Source organism: Globicephala melas, chromosome 1 (genome assembly GCF_963455315.2).
Source record: "Globicephala melas chromosome 1, mGloMel1.2, whole genome shotgun sequence".
NCBI lineage: Eukaryota > Metazoa > Chordata > Mammalia > Artiodactyla > Delphinidae > Globicephala > Globicephala melas.
Window position 1 is genome coordinate 76,433,462 of NC_083314.1, and position 17,724 is coordinate 76,451,185.

The 17,724-nt window shown below is 41.3% G+C and overlaps 1 protein-coding gene across 1 annotated transcript in view; it reads right to left on the minus strand.

Annotated features, from left to right (window-relative positions):
- The window catches only part of TDRD10 (tudor domain containing 10), a 53,318-nt gene that overhangs the window by 22,083 nt on the left and 13,511 nt on the right, over positions 1-17,724 (minus strand). Inside the window, exons 5-6 of the mRNA XM_060286637.1 lie at positions 15,326-15,396; positions 14,518-14,671 (exon numbers count right to left, since the gene is read on the minus strand). Of these exons, the coding sequence (XP_060142620.1) occupies positions 14,518-14,671; positions 15,326-15,396 (225 nt within the window). The remainder of the gene's footprint in view (positions 1-14,517; positions 14,672-15,325; positions 15,397-17,724) is intronic.

Consider the following 17,724-nt stretch of genomic DNA (forward strand, 5'->3'; position numbering starts at 1 on the left):
AAAATGTTCATTGCAGCTCTATTTACAATAGTCCGGAGATGGAAACAACCTAAGTGCCCATCATCGGATGAATGGATAAAGAAGATGTGGCACATATATACAATGGAATATTACTCAGCCATAAAAAGAAACGAAATTGAGCTATTTGTAATGAGGTGGATAGACCTAGAGTCTGTCATACAGAGTGAAGTAAGTCAGAAAGAGAAAGACAAATACCGTATGCTAACACATATATATGGAATTTAAGAAAAAAAAAATGTCATGAAGAACCTAGGGGTAAGACAGGAATAATGACACAGACCTACTGGGGAACGGACTTGAGGATATGGGGAGGGGGAGGGGTGAGCTGTGACAAAGCAAGAGAGAGGCATGGACATAAATACACTACCAAATGTAAGGTAGATAGCTAGTGGGAAGCAGCCGCATAGCACAGGGAGATCAGCTCGGTGCTTTGTGACCACCTAGAGGGGTGGGATAGGGAGGGTGGGAGGGAGGGAGACGCAAGAGGGAAGAGATATGGGAACATATGTATATGTATAACTGATTCATTTTGTTATAAAGCAGAAACTAACACACCATTGTAAAGCCATTATACCCCAATAAAGATGTCAAAAAATAAATAAAGTAAATGGTTCAATGGAAAAAAAAAAAACATTTAGAGAAGAGCTAACACCCATCCTTCTCAAACTCTTCCAAAAAATTGCAGAGGAAGGAACACTCCCAAACTCATTCTATGAGGCCACCATCACCCTGATACCAAAACCAGACAGATATACTACAAAAAAAGAAAATTACAGACCAATATCACTGATGAATATAGATGCAAAAATCCTCAACAAAATACTAGCAAACAGAATCCAACAACACATTAAAAGGATCATACACCATGATCAAGTAGGATTTATCCCAGGGATGCAAGGATTCTTCAATATACACAATTCAATCAATGTGATACACCATATTAACAAATTGAAGAATAAAAACCATATGATCATCTCAATAGATGCAGAAAAAGCTTCTGACAAAATTCAACACCCATTTATGATAAAAACCCTCCAGAAAGTGGACATAGAGGGAAACTACCTCAACATAATAAAGGCCATATACGACAAATCCACAGCAAATATCATTCTCAATGGTGAAAAACTGAAAGCATTTCCTCTAAGATCAGGAAAAAGACAAGGATGGCCACTCTCGCCACTATTATTCAACATAGTTTTGCAAGTCCTAGCCATGGCAATCAGAGAAGAAAAAGAAATAAAAGAATACAAACTGGAAAAGAAGTAAAACTAACACTGCTTGCAGATGACATGATATTGTACATAGAGAATCCTAAAGATGCCACCAGAAAACTACTAGAGCTGGGCTTCCCTGGTGGCACAGTGGTTAAGAATCTGCCTGCCAATGCAGGAGACACGGGTTCAAGCCCTGGTCTGGGAAGATCCCACATGCCGAGAAGCAACTAAGCCCGTGTGCCACAACTACTGAAGCCTGTGTGCCCTAGAGCCCGTGCTCTGCAACAAGAGAAGCCACGGCAATGAGAAGCCTGCGCACTGCAACGAAGAGTAGCCCCTGCTTGCCGCAACTAGAGAAAGCCCGGCACAGCAACAAAGACCAGATGCAGCCAAAAATAAATAAATAAATATTTGGGGAAAAAAAAGAAAAGAAAACTACTAGAGCTAATCAATGAATCTGGTAAAGTTCCAGGATACAAAATTAATGCACAGAAATCTCTTGCATTCCTATGCACTAACGATGAAAGATCATAAAGAGAAATTAAGGAAACAATCCCATTCACCATTGCAACAAAAAGAATAAAATATCTAGGAATAAACCTACCTAAGGAGGTAAAAGACCTGTACTCGGAAAAGTGTAAGACACTGATGAAAGAAATCAAAGATGACACAAACAGATGGAAAGATATACCGTGTTCTTGGATGGGAAGAATCAATATTGTGAAAATGACTCTACTACCCAAAGCAATCTACAGATTCAATGCAATGCCTATCAAATTACCAGTGGCATTTTTTTTTTTTACAGAACTAGAACAAAAAATCTTAAAATTTGTATGGAGACACAAAAGACCCCAAATAGCCAAAGCAGTCTTGAGGGAAAAAAATGGAGCTGGAGGAATCAGGCTCCCTGACTTCAGACTATACTAGAAAGCTACAGTAATCAAGACAATATGGTACTGGCACAAAAACAGAAATACAGATCAGTGGAACAGGATAGAAAGCCCAGAGATAAACCCATGCACCTATGTTCAACTAATCTATGACAAAGGAGGCAAGGATACACAATGGAGAAAAGACAGTCTCTTCTCTAAGTGCTGCTGGGAAAACTGGACAGCTGCATGTAAAAGAATGAAATTAGAACACTTCCTAACACCATACACAAAAATAAACTCAAGGGCTTCCCTGGTGGCACAGTGGTTGAGAGTCCGCCTGCTGATGCAGGGGACACGGGTTCATGCCCCGGTCCGGGAGGATCCCACATGCCGCGGAGCGGCTAGGCCCGTGAGCCACGGCCGCTGAGCCTGCGCATCCAGAGCCTGCGCGTCCGGAGCCTGTGCTCCTCAACGGGAGAGGCCACAACAGTGAGAGGCCCGCGTACCGCAAAAAAAAAAAAAAAAATGTGACCCAACTATATGCTGTCCACAAAAAGCTCGCTTCAAATATAATGACATAGTTGGGTTTAAAGTACAAAGATAAGAGGCATGCAAACATAATCAAAGGACATGGTTATATTACTATCAGATAAAATAAACATCAAAGAAAAAGCACTAAGAGAAAAATTACAGAAAGGGATATTATGTAATTATAGAAGCATCATTCCACCAAGAACACATAGTAATCCTAAATGTATCTGCACCAAACAACAGAGCTGCAAAATGTAAAATGCAAAAACTAATAGAATTGAAAGGAGAACTACACAAATCCACAATTGTAATTGGAGACTTCAACACCCCTTTTAACAACTGACAGAACAACTAGTCAGAAAATCAGCAAGGATATAGAACTTAACAATACCATCGACCAACAGGATCCAGTCAACATGTACAGGACACCCCACCCAATAACAGCAGAATACACATCTTTACAAGTGCCCATACAACATATACCAAGACAGACTATATCCTGGGCCATGAAATAAGTCTCAATAAGTGTAAAAGGATTCAAATCATATGAAGTGTGCTCACTAACCACAAAAGAATTAAATTAGAAATCAATAACTGAAAATATCTGGAAATATCCAAATATTTGGAAACCAAATAACACACTTCAAGAAAACTCCACATAATGAAGAAATCAAAAGGAAAATTAGAAAATATTTTGAACTCAATAAAGACATAACAAAAATGAAACTGAAAAATATCAAAATCTGTGGAATGCAAGTACACTTAAAGAGAAATTTATAGCACTAAAAGCCTATATTAGGAAATAAAATAGTTACAAATGAATGATTTCAGCTTTGATCCTAAGGGGGGAATAAAAAGAAGAAAAGCTAAAAGCCAAAGAAAACAGAACAAAGAAAGCAACTAAGAGCAGAAATCAATGATATTGAAAAAAAAATAGAGAAAATCAATAAAACAAAGAGCTGGTTCTTTGAAAGGATCAACAAAATTGATAAACATCCAGCAAGAATGAAAAGAAAAAGGGAAGACAGGAATTGCCAGTATCAGGAGCAAAATGGGCTATCACTACAGACCTCGCAGATATCAAAAAGATAGCAAGGGAATACCAAGAACAACTCTACACATAAATAACAAACATAAATTTCAAACAAGAAGTTTGACAACTCAGACAAAATGTACCACTTCCTCAAAAACTATAAACTATCAAAACTCACCCAATCTGAAATAGATGATTTGAAGAGCCCCATTACTGTTAAAGAAATTGAACTCTTACATTAAAAAAATCTCGGGAATTCCTTGGTGGTCAGGTCAGTGGTTAGGACTCGGCGCTGTCACGGTCGGGGGCCCAGGTTCAATCCCTGGTTGGGGACCTGAGACCTGAGATCCCACAAGCCATGCAGCACAGAAAAGAAAGAAAGAGAGAAAGAGAGAAAGAAAGAAAGAAGGAAAGGAAAGGAAAGGAAAGGAAAGGAAAGGAAAGGAAAGGAAAGGAAAGGAAAGGAAAGGGAAGGGAAGGGAAGGAAGGAAAGAGAGAAAGAGAGGGAGAGAGAAAGAGAGGGAGAGAGAGAGAGAGAGAGGAAGAGAGCAAGAAAGAAAAGAAAGGAAAGAAAGCAAGCAAGCAAGAAAGAAAATCTCCAAGCCCAGATGGTTTCACTGGAGAATTCTACCAAACATTTAAGAAAACTTAACACAGTTCTATATAGTCTTTTCCAAAAGGAGGGAACACTCCCCAATTCATTTTATAGGGATAGTATTACCATGATACTAAAACCAAAGATAGTACCACAAAAAACAAAAAACCTACAGATCAATATCTTTCATGAAAATAGATGCAAAAGTCCTTAACAAAGTATTAGCAAATAGAATTCAGCAATATATAAAAATAATTATACACCATGACCAAGTGGGGTTTATTCCAAGAATGCAAGGTTGGTTCAATATTTGAAAAATCAATCAAGGTAATCCATATTAACAGGCTAAAGAAAAAACATCACATGATCATATCATTCAATACAGAAAAAAGCATTTGACAAAATTCAGTATCTGTTATAAGTTGAATTATTTCCCCCCTTCAAAAAATGTATGTTGAATGCCTAACCCCCAGTACCTCAGAATGCGACCTTATTTGGAAACAGGGTCTTTATAGAGGTTAAGCAAGGTAAAACAGTCACTAGGGTGGGTCCTAATCCAATATGAGTGTTTCCTTATAAAAAGAGGAAATTTGGACATGGAGCCAGACACAGAGGGAAGACAATATGAAGACACACATGGAGAATGTTATGTGAAGACAGAAGATTGGACTGACACATCTATAAGCCAAAGAACACCAAAGATTGTTGGCAAACCACTGGAAGCTAGGAAGAGGCAAGGAATAATTCCCCCACAGGTTTCAGAGGGAACTTTGCCTTGCTGACAAAATAGCCTCCTTGGACTTCTAGCCTCCAGAACTGTGAGATGATCATTTTCTGTTGTTCTAAGCAGCCCAGTTTGTGGTACTTTGTGATAGCAATCCTAAGAAATTAATACAATGATTCATGATAAAAAAAAAAACCTCTCAGAAAAACAGGAATAGAGGAGAACTTCCTCAACTTAATAAAGAACATCCATCCAAAAACCTATGATAATATCATACTTTATTGTGAAACACTGAATGCTTTCTACACTAAAAGGATAAGGCAAGGATGTCCACTCACTACTCTAATTCAACATAGTGCTGGAAACCTAGCCCAGTACTAAGAAAAAGAAACAGAAGACATATAGATCAGAAAGGAAAAAATAAAAGTGGCCCTGTTTACAAATGACATTATTGTCTACACAGAAAATCCTAAGAAATCTACAAAAAAAGAAAAGAAAAAAACCAAATTCCTATCACTAGTAAGTTCAGCAAAGTAACAGAATACAAGATAAATATACAAAAATCAATCGTATTTCTATATACTACCAATGAACAAGGAGACACAGAAACCAAAACTACAGTGTGACTTATAATCACTCAAATAAAATGAAATACTTAAGTATAAATCTAATAAAATATATTAGGACCTAATGTATGCTGAAAACTATACAATGTTGATTAAAGAAATCAAAGAAGGTCTAAATCAATGGAAATTTATACTGTGTTCATGGACTGGAAGACCCAACATATAATAAAGATATCAATTCTCCTTAAACTGACATATAGGTCTAATGCAATTGCTAGCAAAATTCCAGTCAAAATTTTGGTAGGCATAGATAAAACTATTCTAAAATCTATATATACAAAGGCAAAAGAAATAGAACAGCTAAAACAATATTGAAAAACAATAAAGTTGGAGGAATCACTCTACCCAATTTCAATACTTTTTATAGCTACAGTAACTGAGATAGCAGGAGGCATAGACATGTAATCAGTGAAACAAAACTGAGGACCCAGAAATGAATCCACACAAATATGTCCAACTGATTTTTTTTTTTTTTTGCGGTACGCGGGCCTCTCAGTGTTGTGGCCTCTCCTGCTGCGGAGCACAGGCTCTGGACCCACAGGCTCAGCGGCCATGGCTCATGGGCCCAGCCGCTCCGCGGCATGTGGGATCTTCCCGGCACGGGGCACGAACCCGTGTCCCCTGCATCGGCAGGCGGATTCTCAACCACTGCGCCACCAAGGAAGCCCACTATATAACTTTTTAAAAAACAAGATAAATTCTTTGAGACCTAGGACTGGCCAAAAAGTTCTTAGACCTGACAACAAAAGCGTCATTCATAAAAGGAAAAATTGATAAACTGGACTTCACTGCTCTGAAAAAAACCCTGTTAAGAAAATGAAAAAAAACAAGCTACAGAGTAGGAGAAAACATTTGCAAACCATGTATCCCACGCCTCCAATGCAGGGGGCACAGTTCAATCTCTGGTCAGGGAACTAAGATACCACATGCCGAGGGGTGTGGCCAAAAAAAGTGACAACACCAAATCCTGGAGGGGATGCAGAGAACTCCTCATACATTCCTAGCAGGAATGTAAAATGGTACAGCCACTCTGAAAACAGTTTGGCTGTTTCTTAAAAAAGTAAACATGCAATGACCATACCACTCAGCAATTTTAATTTTGGGCATTTATCCCAGAGAAACACACAAACTCCATACATGAATATTTATAGCAACTTTATTTGTAACAGTCAAAAACCAGAAACAATGTAGATATCCTTCAATGGGTAAATGGTTAAGCAAACTGCAGTATATCCATACCATGTAATACTACTCAGCATTAAAAAGGAATAAACTAGGGCTTCCCTGGTGGTGCAGTGGTTGAGAATCTGCCTGCTAATGCAGGGGACACGGGTTCGAGCCCTGGTCTGGAAGGATCCCACATGCCGCGGAGCAACTAGGCCCGTGAGCCGCAACTACTGAGCCTGTGCATCTGGAGCCTGTGCTTCGCAACAAGAGAGGCCGCCATAGTGAGAGGCCCACGCACCATGATGAAGAGTGGCCCCCGCTTGCCACAACTAGAGAAAGCCCTTGCACAGAAACGAAGACCCAACACAGCAAAAATAAATAAATTAATTAATAAACTCCTACCCCCAACATCTTAAAAAAAAAGGAATAAACTATTAGTATATGCAACAACACCTGGATGAATCTCCAAAAATTACGTTGATTGAAAAAAGCCAATCCCCAAAGGTTATATACTATATTATTTAATTCATATAACATTCTTGAAATTAAAGAAATAGAGAACAGATTAATTGCTCCAGGGGCTAAGGTGGGGATGGGGATGGGAGGGAAATGGGTGTGGCTATAAAAAGGCAACAGGAAGGATACTTGTGGTGGTGATGGAATCGCTCTGTATCGTAACTGTATCAACGTTAATACCCTGGTTGTGAAATTGTTTTGTAAGATGTTACCATTGGGGGAACTGGACAAAGGGTACAGTATTGTTTTTTACAAGTAACTGCATGTGAATCTACAATTATCTCAAAAAGAAAAGTTTAATTGAAAGAAAAAAAAAGTTCTTATCGTGCTAGCAGCACAAAAGCAGGCAGAGGCCACTGGCCAAAGTTTGCTGACCCCTTTCCTGGTTAGTTATCTTATGGCAAATATCTTCTCCCAGTTTTTGGCTTGAATTTATCTTCCTTTACATTATCTTTCAAAGAAGATAAATTCATAATTTTAATTCATCCACCTATCTTTTTTTTTTTTCCAGTTAACTCTTTATGCCTTAACAAGTCTTATTCTACTCTGAGGTCCTAAAGATATTCTTGTACATTTTTGCCTAAAAGTTTTAAAGTTTTGTCTTTCACATTAAGTCTCTAGTCCATCTAGAGTTTATTTTTTATTTTTTTAAAAATTTTATTTATTTATTTTATTTTTGGCTGTGTTGGGTCTTTGTTGCTGCGCACGGACTTTTCTCTAGTTGCGGTGAGCGGGGGCTACTCTTCGTTGCAGTGCGCGGGTTTCTCATTGCGGTGGCTTCTCTTATTGCAGAGCACCAGCTCTAAGCGCATGGGCTTCAGTAGTTGTGGCTTGCGGGCTCTAGAGAGCAGGCTCAGTAGTTGTGGCACACGGGCTTATTTGCTCTGCGGCATGTGGGATCTTCCCGGACCAGGGCCCAAACCCGTGTTCCCTGCATTGGCAGGCAGATTCTTAACCACTGCGCCACCATGGAAGCCCTAGAGTTTATTTCTGTGCATGAGGTAAGGCAGGGATATAATTTCGTATTTTTCTATATAAATAAGCAATTGTCCAGATTCAATAACTAAAGTGTCCATCCTTTCACCAGAGATGTACAACTCTACCAGAATAGTCAGTAGTTTCTGCATTTGCATAAGCCTCCTTTAGGGGCTCTCTATTGTATTTTATTGGTCAAACTGTCCAACCCTAGGCCAATAGTACAACGTCTTCTTATAGGGCAAGGCCTCCCATCTTTATTTTCAGGAAGAAATGTCTTAAATATTCATAGACTTTTGGTCCATAAAAATTTTAGAATCAGCCTGTGGGAATTTTTATTGAAATTATACAGAATCAAAAGATTAATTTTGGGAGAATGACTCTTAAATAACTCTTATTATCTTCCTATCCATGAACATGAAACTTTTCCTATTTTAGAGTTCCTTAAAGACTTTCAATAAAGCTAAATTATTTCCCCCAGATAGGCCATGAGCACCTTTCACTGGATTTATTCCTAGGTACCTTAATTTTTAAAACTGCTGTTTGGTTTTTTTGTTTGTTTGTTTGTTTGGGGTTTTTATTTTTGCCATACGCGGGCTCTCACTGCCGCGGCCTCTCCCGTTGCGGAGCACAGGCTCTGGACGTGCAGGCTCCGCGGCCTGCGGGATCCTCCCGGACTGGGGCACGAACCAGCGTCCCCTGCATCGGCAGGCGGACTCCCAACCACTGCGCCACCAGGGAAGCCCTAAAACTGCTCTTATAAATGGTATATTTTTAAAGTTATTTTGTTGTTTATTCATGGAAATATAAATAAAATTGATTTTTATATACCTGATATATATCCAGCTACCATGTTAAAATGTTATTTCTAATAATTTACATATTATTTAAGTTTTTCTATGTAAAGAAACATCATCTGTAAATAATGAGTTTCATTTACCCTGTTCCAATATTTATGCCTTTAACTTATTTTCCTTTCCTCACTAGATAAAACTAGACTTCCAGTATATCCTTGTCTTGTTCTTATTTTTAAAGAGAATGCTTATAATGTTTTTCTATTAAAATATTATTTTCTGTAGAGTTTTGGGAGATTGCCTTTATCAGGTTAAGAATAACCTTCTATTTCTAGCTGCTAAGAAACTTTATTTTTTAAATCATAAATTAGTAGTGAATTTTATCAAATGCTTTTGCTGTGCCTATTTAAGACGATCATATGGTGTTCACTCTTTAATCTGTTAATGTAGTGAAAGATTTATCGTTTTTCATTCTTTTTTTCTTCCTTTCTTTCTTTTTTTTTGGCTGTGCCATATGGCTTGTGGGATCTCTGTTCCCTGACCAGGAACTGAACCCAGGCTTTGGCAGTGAAAGCCCAGAATCCTAACCACTAGGCCACCAGGGAACTCCTGATTTATTATTTATCTAATATTAAGCTACTTCGGCATTTCTAGAAAAAAAATGCAACTGCCATGATGTATAATACTATCTTCATTAGCCAATACTGACTTCATTTTGCCAATATTTTGTTTAGAAACATTGCATGTGTATTCATGTGAGTGAAACCAGCCTGCAATTTTTCTCTCTTATGCTCTCCTGTCTGATTTGATATCAGGGTTATATTGGCCTCATAGAATGAACTAGCAAGTATCTCATTTATTCTTTAGAAGAATTTATATAATATTAGAATATTCTGTTCCTTGAAAATTCAGTAAAATTTGCCTATAAAACCATCTGGGCTTGGTGTTTTCTTTATAAGAAGATTCTAAACTTTGATTCAACTGCTTTACAGATATAGGACTAGCAGTTTTTTTTATTAGTTTTGAAAATGATATACTTTAATAAATGTGTCCATTTCTTCTAAGTTTTCAAGTTTATTACCGTATTAGCTTATATTTTATTATCTGCTACATCTATAGTTATCTTTTTATTACTAATGTTTACCTATGCCCTTTTCTCCTTTATTCTTGATTAATCATTCCAAAGGTTTTTGTTTCATTAATCTCTTTAAAGAATGAAATTTTGACTTTACTGATCCCTTCTATTATAGCTTTGTTTTTTTATGCTTCTTGTTTTCCCCCCCGCTTTACTGAGATGTAACTGACATATAATTGTGGCTTTGTTTACAAAATTTTAAATTTTAAAAAACTTTGTTTTAAAACTTTTGTCTGGGCTTCCCTGGTGGTGCAGTGGTTGAGAGTCCACCTGCCGATGCAGGGGACACGGGTTCGTGCCCCGGTCTAGGAAGATCCCACATGCCGCGGAGCGGCTGGGCCCGTGAACCATGGCCGCTGAGCCTGCACGTCTGGAGCCTGTGCTCCGCAACGGGAGAGGCCACAACAGTGAGAGGCCCGCGTACCGCCAAAAAAAAAAAAAAATTTGTCTGTTCCTTATTTGGGTTTATTTTTACTTTTTATATACTTCTTCAATCAACTCTAAGCTCATTTATTTTCATCCTGTCTTCTTTGCTCATTTAAGCATTCAATATTATACAGTTCCCTATAAGTATTGCTTTCGCTGTATCCCACAACTTTTTTTATATATAAATTTATTTATTTTATTTTTAGCTGCGTTGGGTCTTTCTTGCTGAACGCCAGCTTTCTCTAGTTGCGGCAAGTGGGGGCTACCCTCATTGCGGTGCACGGGCTTCTCATTGCGGGGGCTTCTCCTATTGCAGAGCATGGGCTCTACGCACGCAGGCTTCAGTAGTTGCGGCATGTGGGCTCAGTAGTTGCGGCTCGTGGGCTCTAGACTGCAGGCTCAGTAGTTGTGGTGCACGGGCTTAGTTGCTCCGAGACATGTGGGATCTTCCTGGACCAGGGCTCGAACCCGTGTGCCCTGCACTGACAGGCGGATTCTTAACTACTGTGGCACCAGTAGTTAAGTAGGGAAGCCCTATCCCACAACTTTTGATGAGAAAAACTTTCCTTATCGTTCAGTTCTAAGTACTTTTTTTTTTTTTGGGCTGTGCAATGCAGCATGCAGGATCTTAGTTCCCCGACCAGGGACTAAACCTGTGTCCCCTGCAATGCAAGTGTGGAGTCTTAACCACTGGACAGCCAGGGAAGTCTCCTAAGTACTTTTAAATTTCTCTTATGATTTCTTCTTTGACCCATGTGTTGTTTACTTAGAAATATGTTTTTAGATTTCCAAATGTATGGAGATTAGTGTTCATCTTTTGGTTACTTATTTCTAATGCAAAAGCACTGGGAATGTTCCTGAGAAATGATAGCCATCCCAAAAGGAAGAAGGCGAGCCTCTTAACACCCTTTTCTAGTACCTGGTTCTGGCATGACAGTACTCGCCCGTCCCAAATAACCCTAAAACTGGACGAACTATATGAATTAACCGTTTCTGGCACAGGCTAATGATAGTGGGTAGCAGAGAGCAGTTTGCCTGAGAAAAGGAGAGCATAGCCGGTGAGCCCACATTTACTCTGGACATTTTCCCAAACCACGGCAAAGGCAAGCAGAGCTTGGGCAGTCAGTGGCAGTCTTCCTGGGCAGAAGAAACCCAGATAAGAGTTTTGGTGCCAGGAACTTGTGAGACAGGGTACCAGAGAGAAAGGAGTCAGAGAAAAGCCCCAGAGATCTAGAGGCTGACCCCAGGTCCTTGGTTGAATCCTAGGCTGCCCGTGTGCAGGGCAAGTTCTGGGAGGCCTTCGAGAGAAGAGCTGCTGTAGAAGGTAGAGGACAGGGAGCTAAGAGAGGAATACAGGAATCAAAGATCTCACAGCGCTGGGGAGACAACAGAGTTCCGACCCGGCCAGAGTGCAGAGACCTTGGTAAGCACCCTGAGACCCTCACCCTTAGGAAAAGGATTTTGCCCAAAAACTACGGCTCAAACTGAAGTATACTAATTCGAACAAAGAAAACCAACTTTAATAAGATCAGAAGGCCAGCTAGTGTTCCATTTTTGCTAGGAAAAAATAATCAACACTATTTAGAGAACATAATATAAAGTCTCTACAATACAACATCCATAATATCCAACATACAATCAAAAATTACCATATTTGTAAGAAGTCTTGACCCTTAAGCAAGGAGGTAAATGTCACTAGAAGCAGAGCCACTAATGACCCAGCTGTTGGAATTGGCAGAAAATGATTTTATAACTACAGTAAGTATGTTAAAGAACATGGAAGAAAAGGTAAACAAAATGGATGAAAAGATGGAAGAGTTCAGCTGAGAAATGGGGAAAAAAGAACCAAATGGCAGTTGAAAACTACACTATCTAAAATGAAAAATGCATTAGCTGGGCTTAATAGCAGATTGGACATAACAGCAGAAACGATTAGAGATTTCCAAGACAGGTCAGTTGGAAAGAGTGGGGAAGCTGTGGCCATACCTATACTGAGAGCAGTTGGCAAGGTGGTGTGAATATCTTCAGCGGCTCACAGGGCAGCTTCAGAAGAGATTGAGGGCTGGGTTCAACTGAGAGAGGGGTTTTGCAAGATATGACCTAGTGAGCTAAGGGAATTCAGGTCGTTTGAACTAAGGTAGTTATAACTACGGAATCTAAGCTAAGAAGGGATGTGATGGAGCAAAGAGTGTTGAATAGTGAAGAAATGGTGAGGCAGTGGATTTTGGGTCCCTGTGTGTCTAATCATTAGACTGGGGGCTTTAGAGCCTTGCTACTCAAAATGTGGTCCCAGGACCACCTGGCACTTGTGAAAAGTCTCAGGCCCTGCCCCAGATGCACTCAATCAGCATCTCTGCAGGTGAGGCTCAGCAAGCTGTTTCCCAAGCTCAGCAGTGATTCTGACGCTGTTCAAGTTTGAGAACTGCTCCTCCAAAGTAAGAGAGCTGCAAAGAAGGGGACAGGGGCAGAGTGGGATGCTCGAAATGGATATTGTGGAGATGTTCAGTTATGAGCAATGACAAGGTCTGAGATATAACTCAGGGAATGGGAAACTGTGACTGAGTGGAAGAAAAGATCATTAAAGATAAATGCTCTAGAAATAAGGGGCCAGGCTCTTAGATCATTCACAGGGACACAATGTGAGTGTCAGTAAGAGAGAAAGACAGTGAGTCAGAAGCTGAAGTTATCAGGGGAGCATGACAGCGAGAATGGCAGATGACTGCAACCAAGAAGGTCAGTACGTAGCATAATCTGACAGCCTGCCCTTCCAAGAGCTAGAGTTTAAGGAGAATGGAAAGAGAATAGTTTGGACTAGCAAGGGGAGCCACCTCTGACAATCTTACTGTGGTGATTCCTATCCACCTCTCAACTCCCATCTCCAACTTCTGCAGCAGTGGCTGACCTTGTTAACTGCCTGCCAACAGGCATTCTCCCTTCCCTTGCTGACAGATCCCCAAGTTTAGCAACAATGTACCTATTTTAAAATAAGCTATATTTTCCAGCCTCCTCTGCACTGAAGGTCACCAGTTGTAGTTCTCTCCAACACAACAGGAGTAGAATTGTGGTCAGGCTTCTGAGAATGCAGCTTTTATGAGGATACAGCCTCTCCACCCTCTGCCTCTCCCCTTCTTCCTGCCTGGAACTCTGATAACACCATGGAGTGCCCATACCAACCTTGGACTCCTTACCTCCTGAATTCTTCTACAGGAAAGAAAAACAAATAGCTAACTTGTTTAAGTCACTGTCGGCTGTATATATGAGGAAATCAGAACAACTCAATCGCTAACAATTCAGGCTCTGAAGTGAGATGCTTTGCTCCTGGTTCACCTTTACCTACCGAGAACGGGCCCACCTCACCGGAGGGAAGCTCCCAGGGCTTAGTTACGGGCCTTCTCGTCTCTGTCCACAAAGGCAGCCCCCACCAGGCGCTAACCCACCATTAACTCTCCCCTTGCAATACCTCACATTTGTCTCTCTGCCAGGAAGGACCAGATTTTATTCACTTTTGTCTTACTTACCCTCACACCAGCACCCAGAACAAGGCTGTGCAAACAACAGATACTCGATTAATGTCTGCTACGTTAAACAAGTAAAAGCCTCAATTTCCATAACCCACGTTGAAAAAGCCCTGACTGAATTGCCTAATAACCCTTTTTTTGTCCTTGCTAAGAATACAGCCTTCCTTTCATTTCAAAATTCCAAGTTTTCCATACTAACCTTGCTTCCAACCGTTAAAGGTCATAAAAGTTCCCGAATTTCATCCCAGCCCCTGCTCTGTCCACAGTACGACTGGGACGGAAGGAGGAGGAAAGTCCAGAAAGCAAAGTCGGCCAAGCTCTGAAGAGTGAGCACAGAGCAAACCAGAGCGCAGAGAGGCCAGACACCTACCAGCAGTTCCTGGGTCCACTCAGTCACATCAAGGGTCCTCTTGGGAGACCTGTTGGAATTCACGTACAGTTTTCGTTTGCGGAAGAGCTTCCCATTCAGCTCCTGGATCGCAAGCGCCACTTTCTGCATGGAGCCCACATCTACAAATGCGAAGCTGCAAAGGAAAGAGAGGGCAGCTCTGAGCCCGGCTCAGAGCAGAGCCACAGGAGGGCACCAAGCCCAAGCCTAGGAAAAGTCTCCTCTCCCCTCTGTGGGGACAGGAGAGGAGCTGGGCTGACACTAACACACCAGGAGGCCACAGTGACATCCACATTTGGGCTGGGATGGGCAGTGGGACAGCCTGTCCTGGGTGTCCTGGGGATCAGGAGACACATGCTGACCCTATCACCGTATAACATAGGGCACGGCTCTGGGCTTCCTTCACGCCGCTCCCCACAAAATTTCAAAGCCCTTTTACTGCCTGGAAAATAAGAAAGGGAAAATATGAGTAGGTCCAGATTTCAGGGGCAACCAAGGCTGAGGGAGGTACAGTAACTTGCCTCGAGTCAGAAACCAGAGCAAGGACATGACCAAAAGCAAACCCAGGTCTCTGGACTTCCAAACCAAGGCTGTATGGATAAGGCAGCGTTAGCTGCCAAGTCAGAGGGTTGGACGTGGAAAGGGGGTTTCCCAAATGTCACTCTGCCAAGTCGCAGTGGGTGTGGCTTTGGGAGTTGTTGAGCTAGTCTGTAACATCAGTGCATCAGCAAAATGGACAAAGAGGAAAGGAGTTGCTTCCCAAAGAAAACAAAGGAAGAACAGTCATTACCATTTGCAGCCATTCTGGATTTTGTGGACATGGAGAGGGTTGAAGTCCTTTAGAAGGCACCGAATTTCCTCCTACAATGGCAGGGTTTAAAAGAGAAAGAGACCCAGAGACAATACTTACAATCAGTTCTCAATGTTTCAGATCCCCAATCAGCTAATCTGTAATCAACTGAACACATACTTAATGAGAACCTATGACGTGCTGAGCGTGTGCCAGGCTTTGTGCTCAGTGATGCAAATACAGAGACAAGAAAGATATGAGCCCTGCCTTCAACTGAAGCTCAACAGATGTGTGGGGTACAGACGAGTCCATCAAGTAAGCAGACCATTTCACCAGAGGGTGCAAAATGCCATAATGAGGAAGTACACATGCCTCCGGGAGCACACAGTATGGGTATCTAACCCAAATTTGGAGACGGTGGGCTCCCAGGAGGAAGTGACTTTTAATTTATTAGGAATGTAGGCTATCTCCCTTTCATCGCTACCTAGGTGGGGAGGCTTGCTTTAACCAAACCAACCATGCAAGGCCAACTGCCCCTGCTGACTCAGTCCTGTATTCGTGGCAATTTCCCTTCATTTCTTCCCTCACACGTCCTACAGACATTCAGCAAACATGGGTTACACACAGCGTTATGCTGAGTGTTACAGGAGATACTGATTTGAATTTGACATAAGCCTTGCACTCAAGGAGCTTATAGTTTGTAAATGTATGATCTCTAACCGATGGGGCGGAGTGAAGTCTGAGGGTAAAAGTAAAGCCCGGAGTGGGCAGTGCACTGAGGGAGGACACACCATCACTGGTCAGCCTCTGAGGGAGCTCTCATATCCACCACGCCCTTCTCTGCAAGGCTCCCCTCCCCACTTTGCTCACTGCAGCCTGGCCTCCACTGGCCGGGTATATGGCCACCTCCCGTCCCTGGACATTTCTCCATCCCACTCTCAACTCTCCCTCCTGCCTGCCCTCAGGCTGCCTCCCTTCCCCGTGGACCCTGGTCCCACTCCTTCCCCTGGCTGCCCTCCCTTTTCTGAGATAGCATCTACCCAACCCTGATGCCCTTTTAAGCAACACCCTATTTTTTCACTTTTCTGCCAAAGGTGTAGAAAGAGCCGTGTCCGCTTAATGCCTCCGTTTCCTCCCCGCCCACTCCCTCCAGGCTGCCTGCAGTTTCGCCATGTTCCTGCTCTACTGAAAATGCTTTCTTGCAGGTCACGGATGCGCTCCTGCTGCCCACCGCAAAGGCCTCCCTGTCAACACCTACCTGCGCTTCTCCACTTCCTCCTTCCTCAGCTCCCCCACCAGCACGTTACCACTATACATCCCACACCTGTGATGAAAACCAATGTTTCCCTAGAAAATTCTACTTTGGAAAAATATATTTATACCATCTTCTGTTAAAAGCAGCTTTTACCAATCTAAAGTCACTTTGTTGGCTTCGGAAAAGAGAAATGCATAATGTATAGCTCATTTCTCTCAGTCTTCGTATCTATATTACATTTAAATTCAAATTTTCTAGTTTGCTTTTACTTTTAAATATTTAATGTTTATTACAGATGAATCTAGAAGATGCTGAGCAACAAGCAATTTGTGAGAACAAGCGATATGTGCTTAGCATTTTCAGTTTATAAAGCACTTTCACATACCTTATTCCATTTCATCTTTAAAACCACCCTGTGAAGTGTCCATTATTACTGTCCTCATTCTCAGAAGCATAAAATAAGGATCAGAAAGGTTAAGTGACTGCCCTAAAATTACACAGCCAATTTAGAGTCAGGATTTGAACCCAAGGCTTCTAACTTTAAATCCTACATTCATTTCATGATATCACGCAAAACCATACTTTTCTTCTTGTCAAATTTTACCATAATTAAAATAAAAGAGGGAATTCCCTGGCAGTCCAGTGGTTAGGACTCCGCGCTTTCACTGCCGAGGGCGCAGGTTCAATCCCTGGTCGGGAAACTAAGATCCCACAAGCCGTGGGGCACAGCCAAAAATACATAAATATATAAATAATAAAATAAAGGAGAAAACTCCCATATTTTTGTACCTTCAATAGCAGATGTCAGGAAACCACAGCCTTGGGCCAAATCCAACCTACCACCCTTTTTGTAAGTAAAGTTTTACTGGAATGCAGCCATGCACAGTCATTTACTTATTGTCTATGGCTGCTTTCATGCTATTATTTACATTTTTGGCTAGAACACTTTATAGATGGTGTGATACTCTTCAATAAAATTATATCACTTTAGGAGGCTTGTATCTGGTTGTCTTACTTTTAGTGATGCTAAATTAATCAACAAATTCAGATAGTAACAGCCTGATTAAAACTGCCCATCAATATTTTACCTAATTGGGCTTCCCTGGTGGTACAGTGGTTGAGAGTCCACTTGCCAATGCAGGGG